Consider the following 22,566-nt stretch of genomic DNA (forward strand, 5'->3'; position numbering starts at 1 on the left):
TTTATTAAAACATTTGCAAATAAATGGGCTGCTCCTGAAAACGGCAACAGCCCAAGTTAGGGTAAGGGAGTTCTTTTATATGCAGTTGAGTCCTGTTTTATGAATATTCTGGCACCTTTCAGGAGGTGATATATGAACAGTTCAGTAGGTGGTAAGCATGCCTGCCTTAACCATAACTGTAGCCTCCTGATGTGGTGTAAAAGACCACGGTCATCTGTTGGAGGCCTTGTAAAAGGTTGGAAGGTTATCTGCTATAACCCCAGAAGGAATGTTTAACAGAACCAGAAGAAATGGCAGGTCCTCTTCTTTGCTTAATGAATGTCTAGACCCACAAGAGGTAGAGAAAGACTAATAAGTCCTATTTGCTTAGTGAACTTTTAGACCCATTGGAGGTAGAGAAATCCTATTCTTTACTTAATGGGTGTTTAAAACCCCCTAGGGCTAGAGATATAATGAGTCTGTAGAACTCCTTGTAGGACAGACTTTATGAGTGTTTAGATCTCCAGGAGGTAGAAAAAGACTAATAGCAGTCCACCCAGAATGTCCAGGCTTTGGGGTCACCCCAATTCCCCAAGGTGCCCACCCAGATCCCCCAGGAACCTGCCTGTGCCACATTTGGGAAATGTTTGTATAGGCTCCAGTGAGACAAAAACTAAGGGACTGAAGCCCTCTGGGGAGGATAGAGGTGCTTGATGGGTGCATAAACAGTACAGGTGCCTGCCTTCTCAGCTCAGGTCTGCAGTGACCAGAAGCGACCCTGAGGGCACTGGCAGCCTGATGCTTTATCCTCAAGAAGCTCCTAGTTCACTTGTGGCAACTATTTTTGGACTTGTGAGGGTAGAAGAGCTCTCCAGCAGTTCAGAAGCCCTCTGATAGCCAAAGATGTGAGAGAAGGAGAAATAAACCACTCGCCTACCTTTCTCTCTAGACTCCAAGCCTCTTATGGGTTGGAGATCTCTGCAGATACCTTGCTCCTTCATGTTCTGCTCTATAGCTTCTCGGATTTATCTTCATTGCAGCCAGGTGCTTGTCCAAGAGCTGTTGATTGTTCATGCTGCAGGCTTGCTTCCTCGACAAGCTCCTTCTTCTGGATTCTGTATTCTCCCTGGTATATGGTATTTGCTTTTCTCCCAAATGGCCACCCACTTTCTTCCTCCCTGCTTCTGTTCTGTAAGGTGACTTTAACCCATTATGCCCCATTTTCCTGTCCCTATTGAAATTCTACTTTACCTTTCCAATCCAGCTTAATCACCACCCTTTTAGGAAGCCTTTCCCTAGAGAAGATGCATTTCATGTCAGAACCACCTGTGAGACTTGTCACCCTCTGTTCACCTTCAGAATCTAGTGCTTCTTCTTCACCCATGACTGCTGAATTGAGATACGGTACTGCTATGATATAAGACAGGGCAAAGCAGCCCACCCACTAGGAAACAAAATCATTCTTTTTGCAGGGCTCCTCATGTAACAAATACATCTTTCCTTCTCTCTTGTTGCCCAGTAGGCCTGGAGATCAAGACTATTCTTAATCTTGCCCAGATCATACAGTGCCCTACACATAATAGGCAAGGAGGAAAAGGTGAGTAATTGTTGAAAATAAGTCTCAGCATCCTATTAACCAGTCTTTTGGTCTTCTGGGGATCTTGATTTCCTCACATAATAATGGGGAACTTTTGAATTAAGTCCACTGTGCATCACCTCTTGTTGGGAAATCAGTATCTTTTAGTGCTGTATTATTTATAAGGTCTGTTTTAATTTTACCTTATGTTTTCTTTTTTTTTTTTATTTTTTTTTTCCCCGAAGACAAGTTCTTGTTCTGTTGCCTGGGTTAAAGCTTGCTATATATAACCCCCCACTCCTGGGCGCAAGTGATTTTCCTGCCTGAATCTGCTGAGGAGCTAAGACTGTAGGCATGCACCTACATACCCAGCTGATCTTTTAATTTTTGTAGAGGCAAATTCTCACTACATTGTCAGGCTGGTCTTAAACTTCTGAGCTCAAGTGATCCACCTGCCTCAGTCTCCCCCATCAAGCCTGGCCCTCAAATTATAAATCCTACCTCTTCTGTCTAAAGATTGTTAACTGTCCATAAGATCTACCCCTTCTTGAATGGAATTCTTACTTTGATATAAATGTTGGAAAGTAACAAAGCTGCAACTGGAATGATAATCAGAGAGCTTTACATTCTGTCATTTATGAGTGGCAACATTTTTGAGAAAATTATTGAGGGGATTTGGCATCCTAAAAACTGTGTAGGGACCAGAGTAGTTTGCACTCTTTTCAAAAGTTTGTTTACACTGCAGATAAGATCACTAGATACATAAAGCTCTCCAGCCTTCTAACACATATTTGGAGGGAAAAAAATAATAAAGAAATAATACTTGCTATATGGGCTATCTCACATGCCAAAAGTATTACAGTATGGACAAGAGAGGCTCTGCATGGAAACCATGAATACCTTGAGGCCTTTCATTTCTCACACAGGACAGAGTTTAAAAGCACAAGTTAGGTTGGAAGAGGGAACAATAAAAACACTATTACAGGAAGAAGAGTGGTATGTTTGCCAAAGAAATGAAGAGTGGTTCAAAGATTGCCATTGAGTTTCTAGTTTGAAAAACTAAAGAAAGAATTTGGTAGCTGAAATAAAAATGGCTGTTTAACAAATCTTTGAAACATGCCCAGGATGAATAGTTTAAAGAATATATCCAGATATTGGTCTTGATTTCTGCTCCCTGTCTTTAACAGGACAGTTTATCATAAGAGTAACAGTTCAGTTTTTTGTTTGTTTATTTCTGGGTTTTGTTTATTTTACTATGGCCTTTTTATCTAAGTTGGCAGGAGCTGTGACAGAGTGAGAGCTCCACCTTAGAATTAGAGGCTCAGGTTTTCTTTTCCTTGTGTGGCCTTGACAAAGCACTTCACTTTGCTGCCCCTAAAATTACCTCCTCTGAAATGAAGGCTTTGGATTGAAGTGATTCTTAGTAGGGGAGGAGCTGTTTCATTTTTTTCTAATTGCTCCTTTCTCCTTCCCCCATGTATATGCTGAGAATCACTGCTGAGGTGGGTCGTTTTTACTGCAAGGAGAGGAAGGTATATTGGAAAAGAAAGAGGAAAAGGTTGTGAACCACTCGATTAACTCCTTTCTAGGGTTCTTTCAAATAAGGGTTTAAATTTTTGTAATATTTAGTTCAATATTTTAGGTAATTCTGATTGACTTTATGCTATTTATCCAACTCAGTGCCCTTCTAGTTCAGCTCTAATGCATGCTTTTGTGCTAATGTAAAGTTGAACTAGATGATTTCTAAAGTTTTTGTAATTATAACCTTACATTGCCTTTGTGGCTTGACTTTGTGCTTACAAGTGAATGTGTATTGTAAAAATGGAGCTTAAAAGGAAAAGGAAGAATGCTCAAGTTTATCCCTGTAGTCTTCCTGCTTCCCAATTTCTGTACTTTTCCCTGCTCACTACTTTACACAGTTCTGTCTCTTAAAACTTCAAGTCCACTGCATAGTTGTGCAGTCATTGCAATTTATCACACTTTGGGAAAATTAAATATAAACACAGCTAACACAAAAAGAGGTGGAGAAATCTAGGAGTTTCACAACTTACTGAGTCTTCCTTTCTCCATGGCTTTCAGAAGGCTAGTTTACGCACTTAGGCTGCTGTGTTGCTAGCTGCTGCCTTCTCTAGGAAACGGAAATACACTGATTATTAAGTAATGGGGTTTTTTGGTTTAAAATCCTCTTTTCCTCCAGTTTCTTCTTCTGCTACGTTCATGACAGTGTCAATGTCAACAAAGGGTATAAGCAAAATAGGTAACAGTAGTGCCTTTAAGATATGATGAAAGGTTGGCCAAATGATTCTTTCCTCATCTTTACATCTCAGATCTAGAAAGTATGAATAAGGGTAAATATCCTTTTTGTTTATTAAATACTCATTGTCAAAAAGTATAAGATAATTATTTTTCTTGGAACACTTTAGGAGAATTAGGACCTAAGGACTATTAGGAAGGCTCATAAAAGATAAAAGACTAACAGCCTAGTTTTGCTTCTAGTTCAATATATGAAATGCATCTTTCTATCAGCACCCTTATATCCTAGCTTCCTGAGATGTTTCAGTAGACTTTGGCAGTATTGAGTTTTAAAAAAAAAATTAAAAAGAAGAAAAGGAAAGAAATTACTGAATACAAATATATAGGGAGGCTGAGGTGGGTGGGTGGATTGCTTGAACTCAAGAGTCTGAGACCAACCTGAGCAAGAGTGAGACCCCCATCTCTACTAAAAATAGAAAAAATTAGCAGAGCCTTGTGGTGGGCTCCCAGACTCTCAGCAACTCAGAAGGCTGAGATAGAAGGGTCACTTGGGCCCAAGAATTGGAGGTTGCATTGAGCTACAGTGATGCCACTGAACTCCAGCCAGGGTAACAGAGTGAGACTCTCCAAAAAAAGGAAATTCAGGAGTTTATGAAACACGATTGTTAATTAGACCTCTCAGATACAATACAACTAATAGAAATGGCTTGACTCAACACCTTCAAGGGCAAAGGGGATGCCTTTTCACTATCAAAGTAGAGTACCTTTTTCCTATGATCCATCATGCTCTACCTTAATATTTCCTCTTAGTATTAGAGGTCCTGTGCATATCTGTTTTATAATGCTTATATTGGTATAGAACATGACCACTTCCAAAGGAGAACCTAATGCAGCCTTTAGAGGCCAGGGAAGAGGTACTGGAGGAGAATACAGGTAAGAAAGCCTAAAGGTCAGATAGAACACTCAGACCCACAAACATCTTATGCAAAAGCCAGGAGGCAAGAAAGAGTCCAGTTCCCTTGAAAGCTCTGCCGGTAAATTTCAGTATGATTGGAGACTAGAGTGGAAGGAGAGCTCTGGGAGTGGCAAGGAATGAGAACAGAAATGTGTTAAGTGGGAACCAAATCTTTATGAAAGACTTTATATGCTACACAGAAATTTGGGCTTAATCTTGGAGAAGCAGAGAAACAAAAAGATCACATGTATAGTTTCTGGATATTTCTCTAGCTGCAGCTTAGTAGATATATTGGAGGAAAGCAGGACTGTGGGCAAGGAAACTACAGAGGATGCTGGTACCATAACCTAAGTGAGAGTCTATGCAGCCAAAAGACAGGTTACAGAGAGAGAGCTATGAAGTAAAATTTGAGAGGATTTGGAGAATTTAGAGAAGAGAAGAAGGAGGAAACATAGTAAAGGATGACTCTTGGTTTTCTGGCTAGGTTAAGAATATTGTCACTGTTTGGTGGATTAGCAAAGGTGGGTAATGAGATACGGAGAATGGAGGTGAGAAGACAAGGTGGCTGAGGGTAGAGCTCATGGGGAGACAAACACAGAAGAGGTATCACTGAAGAGGACAAGCGAATTGAAGTAGGACCCTAAATTAGAGGCAGGTGGACACTAGAGGGAACACATTACTGGGTAAGCCAGAAGCTCAGTATTCCTGTAGCTAGTTTCCAAAGGAACTTTGGACATAGGTGCAATATATCATTTGAGTGTGAACAATGTGTCTGCCCACTAGAAGGGATGAATTCAGTTCCATGGAGTCTTACAACCCCTTTAAGCAGAGGTTGCTAGAGCATCTGAAAAATCCCCTCTTACTATCTTCTTACCACCCTGTCCCCATCAATTTCAGGCCAGTCCCCTTCCCTCAAGATCGTCTTTAATTGATTTAATTTGCGGTCTGCAGGGACTGATCCTGTTCCTCACACAAGGTACCTCCCTGCCTGGTGAGTCACACATACACACTTTAGGAGAATCTCACTGGGTCTTAGGACTAACAAACAGCAACTCTCACTTGCTTTGTGGTATACTTGAATTTCTAAATACATGGTTTGGGTATCTGCTGGAGTTAAAAGTTTTATTTTTAGGCTCGGCGCCTGTAGCTCAGTGAGTAGGGCGCCAGCCACATACACTGAGGCTGGCGTGTTCAAGCCCAGCCCAGACCTGCTAAACAACAATGACAGATGCAACCAAAAAATAGCTGGGCGTTGTGGTGGGCATCTGTAGTCCCAGCTACTTAGGAGGCTGAGGAAAGAGAATCACTTGAGCCCAAGAGTTTGAGGTTGCTGTGAGCTGTGACGCCACAGCACTCTGCCAAGGGCAACATAGTGAGACTCTGTCTCAAAAAAAAAACAACTTTTTTTTTTAAGTAATCTTTTCCATGAATACTAATTTTTAAAGGCCCATTTCCCTATGATTTATTCTAGTTATGCCATCAAAATTATAACCCCTTACGATCAAGATTTATACAAATACAAACAGCTGTTTGTTCAGCATTGAAAGCATTTATTTGTATTAGTGCCCTAAAACTTTCCAATAACCCTTGGATTGAGGTACCATTGTTATTGTACTTATGAAGCTGTTATTATGAAGGTATCCTGTGGAGCCAGAATCTCCCAATAGTGCCCAAGCATCCCTCCTGTTTCCCTGTCCCAAAGTCAGTGTTTGGGGAAAAGGCATCAGACAAAGCACCTAGAGTCATCGCCCTGGCACAGCACAGTGAAAGTATTCAGTAGATTTAAAGCATCTTGCCATGCGAGGGCCTAGTCCTTTTCATCATTTTCTCTGTGTGTTATATTCCAACTGTACATAGGGTTACAGCATGGGAATCTGAACGTAGTTTATAGCATTGATTCTCTCGCAGGATTTTTCAGCAGCAACCTTGAGCATTCAATTAATTTGTAATTTGCTTATATTTGCAGTTACCTAATTTTATTTTGAAATTTAACTATGAGTATTAGCTTGACTTGTAAATAATATTAGGAGAATTGATCATTTTAAGAATATTGTAAGTGGGAAAGCATTGCTGCTAAATAGCTGCAAATGTCAAAATTCTGATGTTAAATAAACATTCTGTTCATTGACAACTTGGATTGCCTGAAAATAGCAGCTGTGAATTTGGATGATTGCCAAAAAGTTCTGCCCTACCGAAATATGCTCCCTAAGATTAGGTTGAAGGATGATGATGATGATGATCCTGATGATGGTGATGATGAGGAGGATTGTCGTTTTCACTGCAGAGGTTTAGTAGCTTGTTTTCTAGATCCTGAAACTCTTATAAATTTAAACCTTTGGAGTGTGTATAATCCACAACATGCAGCAGCAACCACAGTAGCAGCTAATATTTATTTGGAAGCTATCACAGGCTCCATTTTCCAAGTTGTGTGACTACAGTTCTACTAAAAATTTAAGTTGCTTCGTGAAATTGGGACTATACTCTATTTTGCAGATGAGGAGACTTAAGACATGCAAGGAATATACATTTGCCCAGGGTTGTAACAAGTTTTAAATGTCAAGGCCAGGGTTCAGACAAGGAAGTCACACTCTAGACTTGCAGAGGTGTCCAACTTTTTGGCTTCTTTGTGCCACGTTGAAAGAAGAATTGTCTTGGGCCACACATGAAATGTACAAACACTAGCAATAGCTAATGAGCAAAAAAAAAAAAATCTGTGCATAATTTTCATGATAATCAGGCATAACAAATAAGCAACAATGTGCTCACACAATCCATTTGTGGCCCTTGGACTCCCCTGCTAGAGCCTGTTTCTGTTTATGCTCTTTACCACTACTCTATGTTGCAACTTAGGGGAGAAGTAATCATTAAATTATCATTATTATAAATCATTTGCTTCTCACTTCTTCAATTCAGTAAAGCATATACAAGTCTGTTCTTCTGTTTCAAAAGAAATAAATAATTCTGACATTAAAAATCATTTTGATCAGTATGGGGCCTCCAGACCAATACTGTTCAATACAGTAGGCACTAGCTCCTATATGTAGCTATTTAAATTTAATTTCATTAGGATCAGTTGAAATTTTAGTTGTAATCTCACCATCCTCATTTGAAGTGCCTGATAACCACATGTGGCTAGTGGCTGCCTGACTGAATAACGATGAGCAAAACTAGAACACTTACATCATCACAGAGGCTTTATGGGGTAGCACTGCTTCAAAACAGTAGAATAGAAATATAATGTGAGCCACGTGTGTAACTTTAAATTTTCTAGTAGCCACACTTTAAAAAGCAAAAAAAAAAAAAAAGAAGTGAAGTCTATTTTAATACATTTTAGCGAACTGTATCCCACATATTGCCATTTTGACATGTTGCCATTTTGACATGTAATTGTTTATTACTAAATAAAGTAGATGAATATTAAGTGGTTATTAAGTTAAAATATTAATGAGATGTTTTGTTTTCCTTTGCATTGTCCTCAAAATTTGGTGTGTATTTCACATTTACAGCACATCTCAATTTGCTAGCCACATTCAAATGCTCCATAGCCTGCGTGGCTACTGTACTGTATAACATAGTGTTCTGGACTTTTACACAAAGGGTTCTCAACTGGGACATTTCCAAATGTGAGTGAGGTGGAAGGCTGTGTAGTTCAAGAACCACTGCCTGCTATTATTAGCTTTGGGATTACAAATGATGCAGACAGACTATTTCTGAAATGGTAGGCTACATTGCTAAAAGTCAATCTGGAAATACTAGGTTTCAAGACAATTTGCTGCTACTGGCTATTTCTTTAAAAAGCATACTTAAACAGGAAAACCAACTCAGAGTAATAATATTGACTATGAGTTATGGGTCTACTGTTAGCTGACTTCAAAGAACCAGTAAAATTTTGAGTTCTTACAGAGGGCTGAATACAATTGAAAATGGACACAAATTGAGTTTACATTATGTGCAAACATTGCCCTCCCTAGTGAGGTACCTCCTGTCTTAGACTTTTGAGCTCCTTCCTCCACAGCACTATTTGATATTACCACACTTGGAAGATTATCTCCTCAAAATGAGTCAGAGAAATTTTATCTTTGTATTTGAGACGTGTTTGTGCACATTATTTTATAGCTGTGTACTCTCCTGTGTGATTTCTTTTAACTGACTTTCTTCATCTACCTTGAAGTAATCTTGTAACTATAAACCTATAATTTACTGTACTTCTAAGCTCTTCCTTATGATAAACTTATCTATTCTTATTGAGTTTAATTATAGCTAAGGGCGTAACTATGTGTATTATTATCATCCAAGTGAGTGAGCTTGTCTGGCAACAGAGGCTACTTGCCAGAGCTTTATTGTCATCTGGGCTGAACGTAGTCTGTGCCTCATTGCCAGTTACAGGGTTGGTAGATAAGAGGGAAGGTGGGGCAGGAGTGCTGTCCTCCGGTTCCTTAACTGCTTCTCAATACATTTCAGCCCTTTGCAATAAGCTAGGAGAGCTGTGATAGGATTTTATTTACTTCATCTTTTCTTAAATAAGGGAAATTAAACACTAGAGATAAAACTGTACTCTGATTTCTCATCTCTAGAACTGTTTCTGGCCTTCTCCTCACTCCTCCTCGCCCCTTGTTCTTTGCACAACCACTGTATATATTTAGATATATCTGTGCAGTCTTTTTCTTAAACAACTTTGACAAAGACATGTATTCATAAACAATATAAGGTATTTGTACAATGGGATTTTTTAAAATTTAATACAGCAGGATCACACTGCACATACATTGCAACATCTCTCACATGACATTGGGTGGACATTTAAAATACTTTTTTCTTAATACAAAAATTTGATAAAAATATAGGAACATACCTAATATGTAAGTGGGTTACGAAGCCTAGTAATAAAACAGACAACTCTTGAATCCACCGCCACACACTGAGAACTACTCAGAACTCTCAAACCTCCTGTGTGCTCCTGCAACCTTTGTTCCCACACAGGGAACCACTCTTCTGAACTTTTTTCATATTCATTTTTTTGCCTTCACCCATATCTGCGTGTCCCTCCACAATGTATTTTCTTATTTGCTTGTTTTTAAGCATTGTAGAGAAATAGTATCTTATTATATATATTTTGTTAGACTTTCTTTTTTTATTCAGTATCAAGATTCATGTTACTGTATTTTTTTCAAAGCTGTATAATATTCCTTTGGGTAAATTTATTCCTTTTTCTGTCGGTGGGCATTTGTGTTGTTTCCAATTTTGCTATTACATATAATGCTTCCATGAACATTCTTTGTACATGTCTTCTGGTACATATGTGTCGAGGTTTCTTTGTGGTATATACCTGGGAAAGCTATGCTGTGTTGTAAAAATAGGATGTGTTATAAAAAGAAGTTGATCCTCTGTGCAGTCTAAGTTCGTGTATAACTTTTGACTGCCCCCTCCCCAATTTTTTGAAATTTCAGATTAATATGAGGGCACATATGATTAGATTACAATGTTTGCATTTTTAGGCGAGGTCCCTTTTGTAGGGAGGTGTGCCATATACCCTTACATCGTGCCCATTAGGCAGGAGCACACCAACCTACCTCCCTTCTCTTCTCTCCTTCCTCCCCCCCAACTTGAATTGAATGGAGTTTTCTCTTGTGTGCGCATGTATTAGCTTGTCTGCTAACTTCATATTAGTATTGAGTATATTGGATACTTGCTTTTCCATTGTTGTGATACATTACTAAAGAGAATGCTCTCCAACTCTATGCAGGTTAATACAAAAGGTGTAGAGTCTCCATCTTTTTATGGGTGAGTAGAATTCCATGGTATACATATAGACTCTCTCCAAATGTAACTACTAGTAGCCTACTGTTGATCAGAAGAAGCCTTACGGATAATATATTTAACACATTTTGTGTGTTATATGTACTATATACTGTATGCATAGAATAAAGTTGGCTAGAAAAAAGAAAATATTATTTAAAAAATAAGGAAAGGCCAAGCGCAGTGGCTCTTGCCTGTAATCCCAGCACTCTGGGAGGCCCAAGTGAGTGGATCACCTGAGCTCAGGAGTTTAAGACCAGCCTGAGCAAGAATGAGACCTCGTCTCTAAAAATAGACTGGTGTTGTGGCAGGTGCTTGTAGTTCCAGCTACTTGGGAGGTTGAGGCAAGGGGATCACTTGAACCCCCAAGAGTTTGGAGTTGCTGTGAGATATGATGCCACAGCACTTTACTGAGGGTAACAAAGTGAGACTTGGTCTTAAAAAAATAAATAAAAAATAGAGAAAAGAAAATACATTTAGAGTACTGCAATATATTTATCAGAACTTTAAGTTTATATTATCTGTGTACAAGGTGAATTGTCTGAAATTGTGGGCAACCACAACGGCGGGCCTCAATCTAAGGCACATACCAAGTAATTCAAATTTGTCTCGTACTGATATAACTGTGCTTCTTGGAAGCACTTCCAGCTCACTAGTGGCACTTTCTGTGGGTCCCGTGGTATTCTTTAGGTTTATCATATTGCACAAAACACAATGAAAAATACACAGGAGTGAGAGATCACTTTTACTGCAGTACACAATTTACTGGAGAGATGAACTGATCATGCGGAGATGACTAGTGGCACCACGGGTTTTAAGCAGAAACCTGCAGTGCTTTGAGCTCACCACAGTAGTAGCAACAAGAAGTGGTTATAAATTATTACATTTGTAAAGTATGTACTGTGGTTAATTTTTGTAGTTATAATTTAATACTGCACCTTTATGTTTGTTTGCATTTTTCTTTGATTGTGAATGGTGCCACGAATGGTAAGTATGTGAGTTTTCATACATTTTAACTTTTCATTAGAGGTTTGTGTATATTTTATAGTAGTAAATGAAAAAAATAGTTGAGTAAATACATATATTTTGTGCATTCATGACATACCTAACATTTTCTTAATTTTTTGATATTTCTAGGCTGTATGGTCCATCTGTGAGTTTTTTCAGATTGTCACAATCTCACAAAATTTCCACTATATTTAATGAAAAAAATATTGTGTTTTAACTTGAACCCGTTGAAACAACATTTCAAACTTTTGTTGTTCAAGGGTCAACTGTGTTTTTAGCTTAACTGGATAAGCCTGTGTTCTTGCCCAAAGTGTTTGAATGCACATCAGCAGTATATAGCAGTTACAGTTGTTTCGCATCCTCATCAACACATGGTTTTGTCATTTATTTTTTATACATTCTGTGAAATATTCTTATTGAATTGTCATTTGTGAATTTCATTTGCCTGATTTATTGAGACTGAGCATTTTTCCTATTGGCCTTTTGTGTTTCCTTTTTTTGGAAATTTCTATTCATAGTTCTTTTAATGGAGTTAGTTTTTTCTTACTGATTCTTAGGAACTTGTATATTCTGGACACTAGAATTTGTTTGCTTTTATATAACCAACTACCTTTCCTTAGTTTGTTGCCTTGCTTTGTCACTTTTATCAGTCAAACTCTAAAATTTTGACTTTTGTATTTAAGTATTTAATCCTGGTGCAGGAGAGTTTTTAAATATTTATTGAACATAAAAATCCAATTTGTTTTCTAAATACAAAAACTAGTTTTCTAATCCCATCAGTTCTGACATAAATCAGGTTTCCGTATGTGTATGGAAAAATTTAAGGAGTTTATGTGAGCTTCCAAATAGATTTTAGAATTAACTTGTCTTCATTTTTTAAACCTGTTAGACTTTGATTGGAATCACAATAGATCCATTTGGGAAATTTTCTTCTATCTATAACCTAGTCCAAGCTAGTAGGACAGCCAGTGAGTCGAAAGACCATGTTGGTGCAAGGAAAATGATTTTTATTTGGAGAGCCAGCAAAGTGAGAAGATGGAGGACTAATGTCCTAAAGAACTGTCTTAAGTTATATGAACTTTAGGCTCCTTTTTATGTTAAGGGAAGGGGGGTGTGGAGGGGATTTGCAAGAAGACCATGGACACCTGGGCATCAGGGAGAATTCAGGGAGGTTGTAAAACTTCATTGTTCCTCTTCAGTTAACTTTGAAGGATATAGGTCAAGCCATGATGTTCCTATAAATTTTTAACATAACATTGTTACTTATATGCATACTTTGCTTATCTTCCCAGGAGTTAGTTTTAGGAAAAGGACAATAGTCATATTTCTTTTAGAGCTGAGCTATAGATTAAATTCTTCCCATAATTAGCTGGCCTGTGCACACAGCTAAGCAGAAGGTTTTAAGCTAAAGGATATTACTGCAGGGGGTCAGAAGCAAAATGGAGCTAGTCATGTTAAGCCTCCCTTTCCTACCCATAAACTTGATTATATCTCTTTTTTTATTTAGCTCTTTTGAGTGTATTTCAACAAGTTTTTTAATTTTGTCCATAAAGATCTTATGTATCTTTCATGAAATTTATTCATAGGTTTCTTACATTTTTAATGCTAGTGTAAATCTTTGTAAAAATGCATTTTTAGTTTTGTCAGTGTTTTGAAATGAAGTTGATAGTTGTATATTGATCTTATATCTAGCCACTTTGCTAAACTCTTTTATTAAGTTTAATAAATTATATATTTTTTGGATAATTTTTCCATGAACATAAATGCTATAGAGCTTCTATAAATGCTAAGAGCTTCATTTCTTCCACTCCAATTCACTTTTATTTTTTTCCTATGTTTTTCCATCATACTTTGCTGAATATAATCTCTAGTACAGTACTGATTAGAAGTAGAAACAGTGAGCATCCTTGTCTTGTTCCTCAATTTTAAGGGAGTGCTTTTAGTGTTTTTCCATTGAATACAACAGTTACTATGAGATGTCAGAGCCCAGGATGCCATGTCACTGGCCCTAGCCTATGTAACTGTCCATACACGGACTGCTGTGCTACCTTGCTTGGGATCAACACCCCTTAGGTGTCGGAGGGCAGTTCATTTTAGAAGGAGAGAGAGAGAAAAACAATCTTCGTAGAAAGGCGCTAAGCCAGGCGCCCTCCATTCAGGAGGAGCAAAAGAGTTAGAGTAAACAAGTCCGTGAGAGAATGAATGAATCCAGACTAACCTCTCCAGCAGCTAGCTACTTATAGAAATGATCCCACGGCTATTTACACCACAGGTGTGGAGACTGCCGATCACTGACGCTCATGCTCTCGTGCTAAGGAGAGCCGAATCCCTTCCCCATGCCTTTCTCCAAGGTGTTATGGAGATGTTGTATCACAGGTGTTTCTTACAGTTACAGAGCAATCAAATCTTAACTCTCACTTCTCCTTCCCTTGAATCATCTGGTCTCCTACAGAAATTTTTTTATAGTTATCTTTTATCAGCTTCTATTCCAGTTTTGCTGAGTTTTTTTTTAAATCATAAATGTCTATTCATGATTTAAATGGCTGCTTAACAATATATTTTTGTAGATATAAACTGATTTCAAAATAAGAGGGAAAAGAAACTAAATCTTTGTTGGTGGTAAACTCTTTCCCAGGCATCTTAATTGTGGGCTTTATTTTTCCCAGAAAATTTCTCTGAGACTCAGGAATGTATCTTTGCTGCTAGTAACCAAGTGGCTTCTTCTCTTTTTGCTATTATCTAGGGAATCTTTCCTTACTAGGCACTAAGGACAAAGCAAAAATCTATTCCAGGAAATTCTTGAGAGGGATAGAAGAAGCAATATTTACAAAGCATAGTTAATAAAATGACATATTTTATCATCTGCAGGCCTCACTGGTCTGATTTATAAGTTGGGGAATCCTTTGAGCGAAAGAAGAAAAGAAAAGAAGAAAGGAAGAAAAACTAGCTGGGCATGATGGCCTGTGCCTATAGTTTCAGCCACTTGGGAGGCTGAGGCAGGGCAGATAGTTTGAGCCTGGGAGTTGGAGGTTGTAGTGAGCTATGATTGTATCACTGTACTCCAGCCTTCGAATATAAAAAAGAATTCCAATGGGATATGATATTTGAGCTGAGTCTTTGCATGATGGTTATTTTCTAATCTCCACAGACCTCATTTGTGTCCTCAGGGGTAGAGTAGTTGTGCTCCAGCAGCCTTTCTTACTTTGAAGTTTTATCTCTTTGACTTCACAAATAATCTTATACTTTTATTAAATATTTCATCTTCTACCTCTGGTCCTTGGATTCTTTTGTAACATATGCTTAGGGTTATGAATAACAAAACAGGATCTATCTTCATGGTTCTGTTTTATTAAGTAATATCAACACATTTCATTTATAGAATAATGATATTGACAATATGAATCATAACAGAGAATTAATCTATTAACTTCGTTCTGTTTTTGTTGATTTGCTCAATTTATTGTTACCATAAATAGATTTTTTAAATTCCAGGCTTTATGTAATTTCTAAGCACATTTCATTTGTATGTCTTATTTCAGTGCTGGACCCAAAGGAGACAACATTTATGAATGGAGGTCAACTATATTGGGACCCCCAGGATCTGTCTATGAAGGAGGGGTGTTCTTTCTTGACATTACCTTTTCACCAGACTATCCATTTAAGCCCCCTAAGGTCAGTATGAAGTATTTATCCATTTTTAGCAATATATATGATTATATGGGTATATACATATAATATTCTTTGAAATGCATATGTAGGAATGCATGTCTATTCTGTTAGCATAGACAACTTCCCAAGATGGTAGTGTGTGAAAAAAAACAACATGAACAATTATAAGGTACTACCCAGTCCCAGCTTTTTACAGTTTCATTGCTTTTTCTCATCCTTTTTTTATTGTCTCCTCTCTGTGGTATTTGTTTCACTGTAATGTAAAACACTGCTTTTTATGGCTGGACATGGGGGAGTAAGGTTGGGCTAGGGCTAATGTGAGAGTCCAGACAACCAGACATATCCTGGAGCCAGAGCCCAATCCAAGCTCAGAATTCAGGCTAATGGCAGAGGAAGCCTCACCAAGGCAGGGCTTATAGCACTAGCTATGTAGCTTTGCGTTTTGGTACTTCCAAGGTTTGACTGCTCACGTGAAATACACATGTACTAAAATGGAAAGTGTGACCCACAGAGGTTTAAAAATCATGCCAAGGAAATGTCGTAAAGAAGTATTTATGATTCATTAATAAAACTGATGGATTAATGAAAATTTATCCATGTCCATGTCTAAAGAAAGCACAAGAGTGCAGTGCATTCAGGACATAGAAGAGCTCTCATTTATTTAAGCCAAGATTATGTGTTTTAAGATGTCTTTATATTCCTTTCTAATGCCTATAAGCCAGGCATTTGACTCTTACAAGTATCATGTCCATTAGCATTCGTTCTCCAGTATGGCAAAGGAAATCATCCTGAGATACTGACTCTGTGTTTTAAAAAATTCTCATCTGGCCCTGACTTAATTTGTCAGTGCACAGGAAAATGAAACTTCTTTGAATTGTAGGTTGGAGTAAACAATTTTTAAAAACAAGAATAAAACTAGATTGGGTGGCGCCTGTGGCTCAGTGAGTAGGGCGCCGGCCCCATATGCCGAGGGTGGCGGGTTCAAACCCAGCCCCGGCCAAACTGCAACAAAAAATAGCTGGGCGTTGTGGCGGGTGACTGTAGTCCCAGCTGCTTGGGAGGCTGAGGCAAGAGAATCGCGTAAGCCCAAGAGTTAGAGGTTGCTGTGAGCCGTGTGACGCCACAGCACTCTACCCAAGGGCAGTATAGTGAGACTCTGCCTCTACAAAAAAAAAAAAAAAAAAGAATAAAACTAGACCTTCACCATGAGTTTTCTGTCCTTTCTTCCTTTTTCTGTTTTTCCTCCTACTCTTTCTTTTTTCTACCTTTCCATTAATGCTTGGATAGTACTTTTGTTAGGTGTTGAGGGTCCAGGTGTCAGGTCTCCATGTTCCCAGGTTCTTGGTTCCCAGTACTGAAGAATGGTTACTGATGCTGAGTTGATGGAATGAATAAGCAGAGCAAGCAAGTGAAAGCAGGCAGAGTGCCAAAGTTTTATTAAAGATTATAGCATAGGATATTCCAAATAAGGAACAGGTCAGCCCCTGCAAGTAAAGGAGACAGTGGGTTTAACAAGATTTCTCTTTTTATGCTGATTCTCTAATTTTATGTTAAGTGGGAGATGGAATGTTTGTGGTTTTCCTTGAAAAAGGGTGGAGAATTCCTGGAATTAGGAACCCTCCCCTTTTCTATCCTTGTAAGTCAATTTCCAGGGGTTCCCATAGTATTTGTAAACTATCATGGTGGTGGGGAATGTGATTTTTTTTTTTTTCTAGTTTCTGGCCGGGGCTGGGTTTGAACCCACTACCTCCAGCATATGGGGCCAGCACCCTACTCCTTTGAGCCACAGGAGTGGCTGCCCAGGAATGTGATTTTTTTTTTTTTACTGTTAATGAGAGTAATTCACTTAGGGACGTTGTTACCAAGGCTCTCTATGGAGGCTTTAATCGCATTTCCACTCTGTGGTTTCTCTGCCTCTTTCTGATTGGTCAGTCTTTAGAGACCTTCTATTGTAAACCAAACATGATCAGTCCTTAGGGACCCCTTTGACACATCATCTGCTTTCTTGGGAGCCCCTTCCCTAGGGTCCCAAGACAACCCAAGTCAGTATGACCACATCTGTTTGTCCATGTCAGAAAGTCCTTATGACATTGATTAGTCTCTATCTCAAGGCAACTCACCTGCAAGTCCCCACAAGGTCTTGATTTAGCTCCATTCCCGTTACAACTCAAGCCAGCCTGACTTAAGCCAGTCCCAAATAGCACCCACCATCCACCCTCTTCATGTCTAACTAACTGCTTACCCTAACACTATGATACTAAAGCAATAATAAGTAATAATTATAATTATTCTCATTTTACCAATGAGGACACAAATAAACTAACTTGCCCAGCATTGTGCAACCATCATCGTGTCAGGATTTAAACTTAGGAAGTCGAGCCCCAAAGCCCATGTTCCTTATTTCATTACACAATATATTTTATTCAGGTATACTTGACTGGTGCCACCGGTGGCCACCCAGAGCTTACATTTGGTAGGTTTTCCATGACAAAGCCGTAGTAAATCTAATACTTTCTTTTACTGATAGGGGAACTTTATACATTCATTTTCTACTTTGGACCAGCCCATAAATCACCTGAAGTACCTATTGTACTCAGAAATAGAAGGCTCTTTTCTTTGACAACATCTACAATAAAGGATGTACAGGGTGTAGAAGAGGAAGGAAAACTCAGATCAGGCAGTTGAACTGCTTGTAAATCTGGTGTGGTCTGTCTGTGAAATAGAAGTCTCAGAAAATGTGTGTTCTTATCCAAGTTCTTTATGACAGAAATTTGTAGATTAAATGAAGCTAGAAAAAGCAAGAGGAAAAGAGTCATTAGTACTGTTGAGTTTCTTTACTGAGTCAAGTCCTGTCCTTGGACATCAGCTGTGCCAACTCGTCTCTTCTCCTGAAATACTCTAATTAAAGTCTAGGGTGCTCCCTTCTCACAGATGAGAAAACTTAGATGAGGCTTACAGAGGTTTTCCAAAAATACACAACCAGCAATCTATTGAACTCTGACTCTGGGATCTGTGTACTTAACCTCTGAATTATACACAGTTGCCCTAGAGAAGTTTATTAGTAAAAATAGGGCATGGAAAGAATTTAACATCTGTCCTGACATATTTCAGGGACTATGGTATAGGTTGGCTATATGACACTGTCAGCTATATTTGCTACCAAGTCTTCAGTTAAGTACTTAACCACCAATGGTAGTTTTCTCTCTGGGAAAATATTTGTCTAATGAAACTCTAACAATAATGCATTATGGCCAAGAAGAAAGGATAATAAACTGATGGTGTGTCCAAAAGGTTTTAACACCATATTTATTTTTTATTGTGAACATGTATTTTAATGTTATATTTCAGGTATCTGTATTTGTAAAGCAGAAGTACTTTATATTTTGTTGGAGATTACATTTCTTATTCATAACTCCTCAGATTGTTCAAAATCTGTACTTTTAAAATAAAGTTTAATATGTGAATATTTTAATGTTTTTAGTTTTACAGTCTACGTATGTCTTAATGGAATAAAAAGCCATTGCAGATAAGCAAAAAGGAAGATATGTACCTAGCCCCAAAACTCATTATTCATGACATTTTGGTATATCTTTTTTGAGATTTTTTGCTTTCTTTCTTTTTTCTTTGCTTTTTTTTTTTTTGAGACAGTCTCATTTTGTCACCTTCTATAGAGTACTGTGGCGTCATAGCTCACAGCAACCTCAAACACTTGGACTCAAGTGATCCTCTTGCCTCAGCCACCCAAGTAACTAGAACTAGAGGTACCCACCATAATACCTGGTCATTTTTTAGAGATGGGGTCTCACTCTTGCTCAGGCTGGTCTCAAAACTCCTGAGCTCAGGAGTAGGCCTCCTGGGCCTCCCAGAGTGCTAGGATTACAGGTGTGAGCCACTGTGCCTATGAGATTTTTGTTTTCTGCATATATACATACACACATCTTTTTACTAAAAATGAGCCACATTCCCCAAGGCTTCCTAATTACATATTTACTTAACATATATTTTCACCCAACAGTATAGATTTCCAGTGAGTATTTAATTGTGTTAAAATTATAGAGGCTACATAGAATTTCATTATATGAAATAACAAAATTTAATCAGATTTCTGTGGTTGGACATTTTAAGTTCTTATCATTGCTTCTGTTACAGTCAGCAATGTGATGAACATCTTTTTAATTAGATATTTCATATACTTGTATGATTATATTCTGAGGCTAAATTGTTGACATGGAATTTTCAGGTAAGGAGGCTAAACTTTTTTGATAAAGTTTAACAAATTGTACTCCAGAAAAATTCTATCAGTTTACACCAACCTACCACTCCCCTCGGCTTTGAGGATTATGAATTTTTAAAATCTATGCCAGTTTAGTAAATGAAAAATGGTATCTTATGATCACTTTAATTTACATTTATTTGACTGGCAGTGAAATGTATAATAGTTTTCATATCTACTATTGTCCAGCTATCTCTTTTTGTGAATAATATGAAAGTATTTTTTCTTAAAGGTCAATTAACAAACTAGTTGAATTCAGAAGCAAAATAATGTAATATTACATTCCTATATTTTTTTCCCACCAAAAAAACTGAAAATATTCTGATAATCTGTGTCTAATGACATACATTCTAAGCTAAAGAATCGTATAGGGTAACAGGTCAGATTATCTGTTTTTACAGACAAATTCATTCTTAATTTATCTTTTTCTTTCTTACTATGAATGACATAGTAAGTGAGTATGAATGACACAGTAAGAATGTTTTAAAGAAATAAGTAAGCATTGTAAATAGAATTAAGATTAGATAGGACAGGGTGGCGCCTGTGGGTCAGTGAGTAGGGCGCCGGCTCCATGTACTAAGGGTGGTAGGTTTAGGTTTGAACCCAGCCCTGGCCAAACTGTAACAAAAAAATAGCCGGGCGTTGTGGTGGGCACCTGTAGTTTCAGCTACTCAGGAGGCTGAGGCGGGAGAATCACCTAAGCCCAAGAGCTGGAGGTTGCTGTGAGTTGTGATGTAACAGCACTCTACCGAGGGCGACATAATAAGACTCTGTCTCAAAAAAAAAAAAAGATTAGATAGGAAAGTTAAGCATCTTTAGAATTTATTTTGGGTATCTCAGCAACTTAGGCTCAGGCCAGATATGCTGTGGCACTGTTCATATCTATTAATAGAAAACATTGTTTTCTTTGGTAGTGGTGAGACAGTATCTGCCAATGGATCTTCTTCAAAAAGGAATAAAATTTGTGCCGGAAGTATTTAAAAAAATTATATACGTACATAGAAGTATCTGTGTGAAACAAATGAAGAATAATATTAAAAAGCTTTTTGGTATAGTTCTTTCACTACAATTTTATCAAATTTTTTTTTTCTTCTTCTTCTTTTTTTCCTTTAAGACACAGAAGCTAGAGTGCTGTGGCACCAGCCTTGCTCACAGCAACCTCAAATTCCTGGGTTCAAAAGAGCCTCCTCCTCAGTCTCTCGAGTAGGTCGGCCTATAGGCACCAGCCACACCATCAGGCTCATTTTTCCATTGTCAGTAGAGACTGGGTCTCAACTCTTGCTCAGGGTGTACTCCAACTCCTGAGGCTCAAGTCATACTCCTGCCTTGGCCTTCCAGGGTGCTAGAATTACAGCTGTGAGCCACCACACCCAGCCTCAAATACATTTTTAAATCTATCTTAGAAATATTAGTTCAGAGCATATCATATGTCTATGATGGTGATGGTGATGGTTTATAAAAGCCAACTATACATTGCTTACTAATGAAATGTCATCTAATAAGAACTACTTTCAGACAGTGAAATAAATAATTTATGTTTTTTGGGTTTTCAAAATCTTTATTTCCTTCCTGGATTTTTACTTAAATTAACAGGTCAAGGCTACTCATGAAAACAGTAGCCAGTTACAGTATCCAGCATTTGAAAGCCAGAGAGCAGTCTGTAACTAAAGTTCAGCAATGAGTTTCACACCTTTATCTTAACTTGGTTACTATTATGTGCTTTTTTAAAATTGTTGTTGCTGCTGCTGCTCAAAGAAGAAAGTTGAATGTGTTTCTCAGGATTTTCAGAAAGAGCGTGTGTGCCCTCTCCTTACTTTGGCCTTGTTTAGAGAACACACAGTTGTTATGGAATGACATGAATTAACTTGTTTTTTACCAGAGTTCATACATTCACATACAGCTTGGCCATATATCAAGTCCCTTCATACATTTTTTGAATTGCCTATTTGACATCTTCAGTTGAACATCCAATAGTCATCTCAAACTTCACAAGTTTAAAACCAAACTTTTGATTACACACCCTAGTCCCACTGTAGCTAGTCCAGTGCCTCTGATCTTCCCATCTTAAAGAATATCATGCCTGTTTGTCCAGTTACCAAAGCTAAAAATGTTTCCATCATCTTGACTTTTCCCACACAGCCAAGAGAGACCTAGTGCCACTGGTTCAATCTTCAAAATAAATTCAGAATCTAACCATTTCTTATCACCTCACCCTAGTATCACTTTGGCCCAAGCTACCACCGACTGCTTCCTTCCCCAGGTTATTGTGGGATTCTGCTATCAGGGCTCCTTGTCCTTCTTGCTGTGTTTACCCCACAGGGAAAGATTCCTTTTATAGTGTGTCACATTAAGTCATTTCTTTGCTTAAAACTGTTTTCTGATTCCCAGCTATTTGGATATCACTACAATATACTTTTGAAAATCATCCACCATCACTTTTTGTCAAATACTCCAAGCATGCCCCTTCACAAGTCTTTCTATTTGCTATTCCTTTATCCTTCCCCCCCCAGAAAGTCACATGTCTTACTCATTTCTCCCTTCAAGTCTCTATTCAGAGAGGCTTTTGCATGACAAATTTCAGTTTCATATTCCCTATAAGGGGGGGAATTGTGCTTCACCTTCACCATTGTGCTTGTTTTTGGCTATAACACTTCTCCCCCCGGCATTATATTATATAGTTCTTTGTTTATTTTGTCTCCCTTTCCCCAGTTTGCATGTAAGCTCCATAAGCGTACTTTGTCTATTTTGAAGTCACTCCTGTATTCGCTGGTTGTAGAATAATGCCTGGTGATTCAGTAGTCATTCAATAAAAATTTGTTGAATTAACTTAATACATACAACTGTGCTATCAAAAACTTGTTCATTGTCCCTCACTTAGTGGATCAGGGAACTGAGGTCCATGGAGGTTGAGAGGAGCATGGGCTGCACATGAAGTCAGTAGCATAACAAGAATCCAAGCCCAGTTCTAAAATGGACCTTTCATTCTAGTCATAGAGAAGATTGGATTTTTTATAGCCCTGGAAGAAGGAACATTTGTTCCTAGATTATGCACTCTGG

The 22,566-nt window shown here is 38.1% G+C and overlaps 1 protein-coding gene across 2 annotated transcripts in view; it reads left to right on the forward strand.

Moving 5' to 3' along the window:
* The window catches only part of UBE2E2 (ubiquitin conjugating enzyme E2 E2), a 423,851-nt gene that overhangs the window by 321,835 nt on the left and 79,450 nt on the right, over nt 1-22,566 (forward strand). For both annotated transcript variants that reach the window (XM_053599310.1, XM_053599311.1), the window contains exon 4: nt 15,107-15,239. In XM_053599310.1, the coding sequence (XP_053455285.1) occupies nt 15,107-15,239 (133 nt within the window). The remainder of the gene's footprint in view (nt 1-15,106; nt 15,240-22,566) is intronic.

This window comes from Nycticebus coucang, chromosome 8, assembly GCF_027406575.1.
Source record: "Nycticebus coucang isolate mNycCou1 chromosome 8, mNycCou1.pri, whole genome shotgun sequence".
Taxonomy (NCBI): Eukaryota; Metazoa; Chordata; class Mammalia; order Primates; family Lorisidae; genus Nycticebus; species Nycticebus coucang.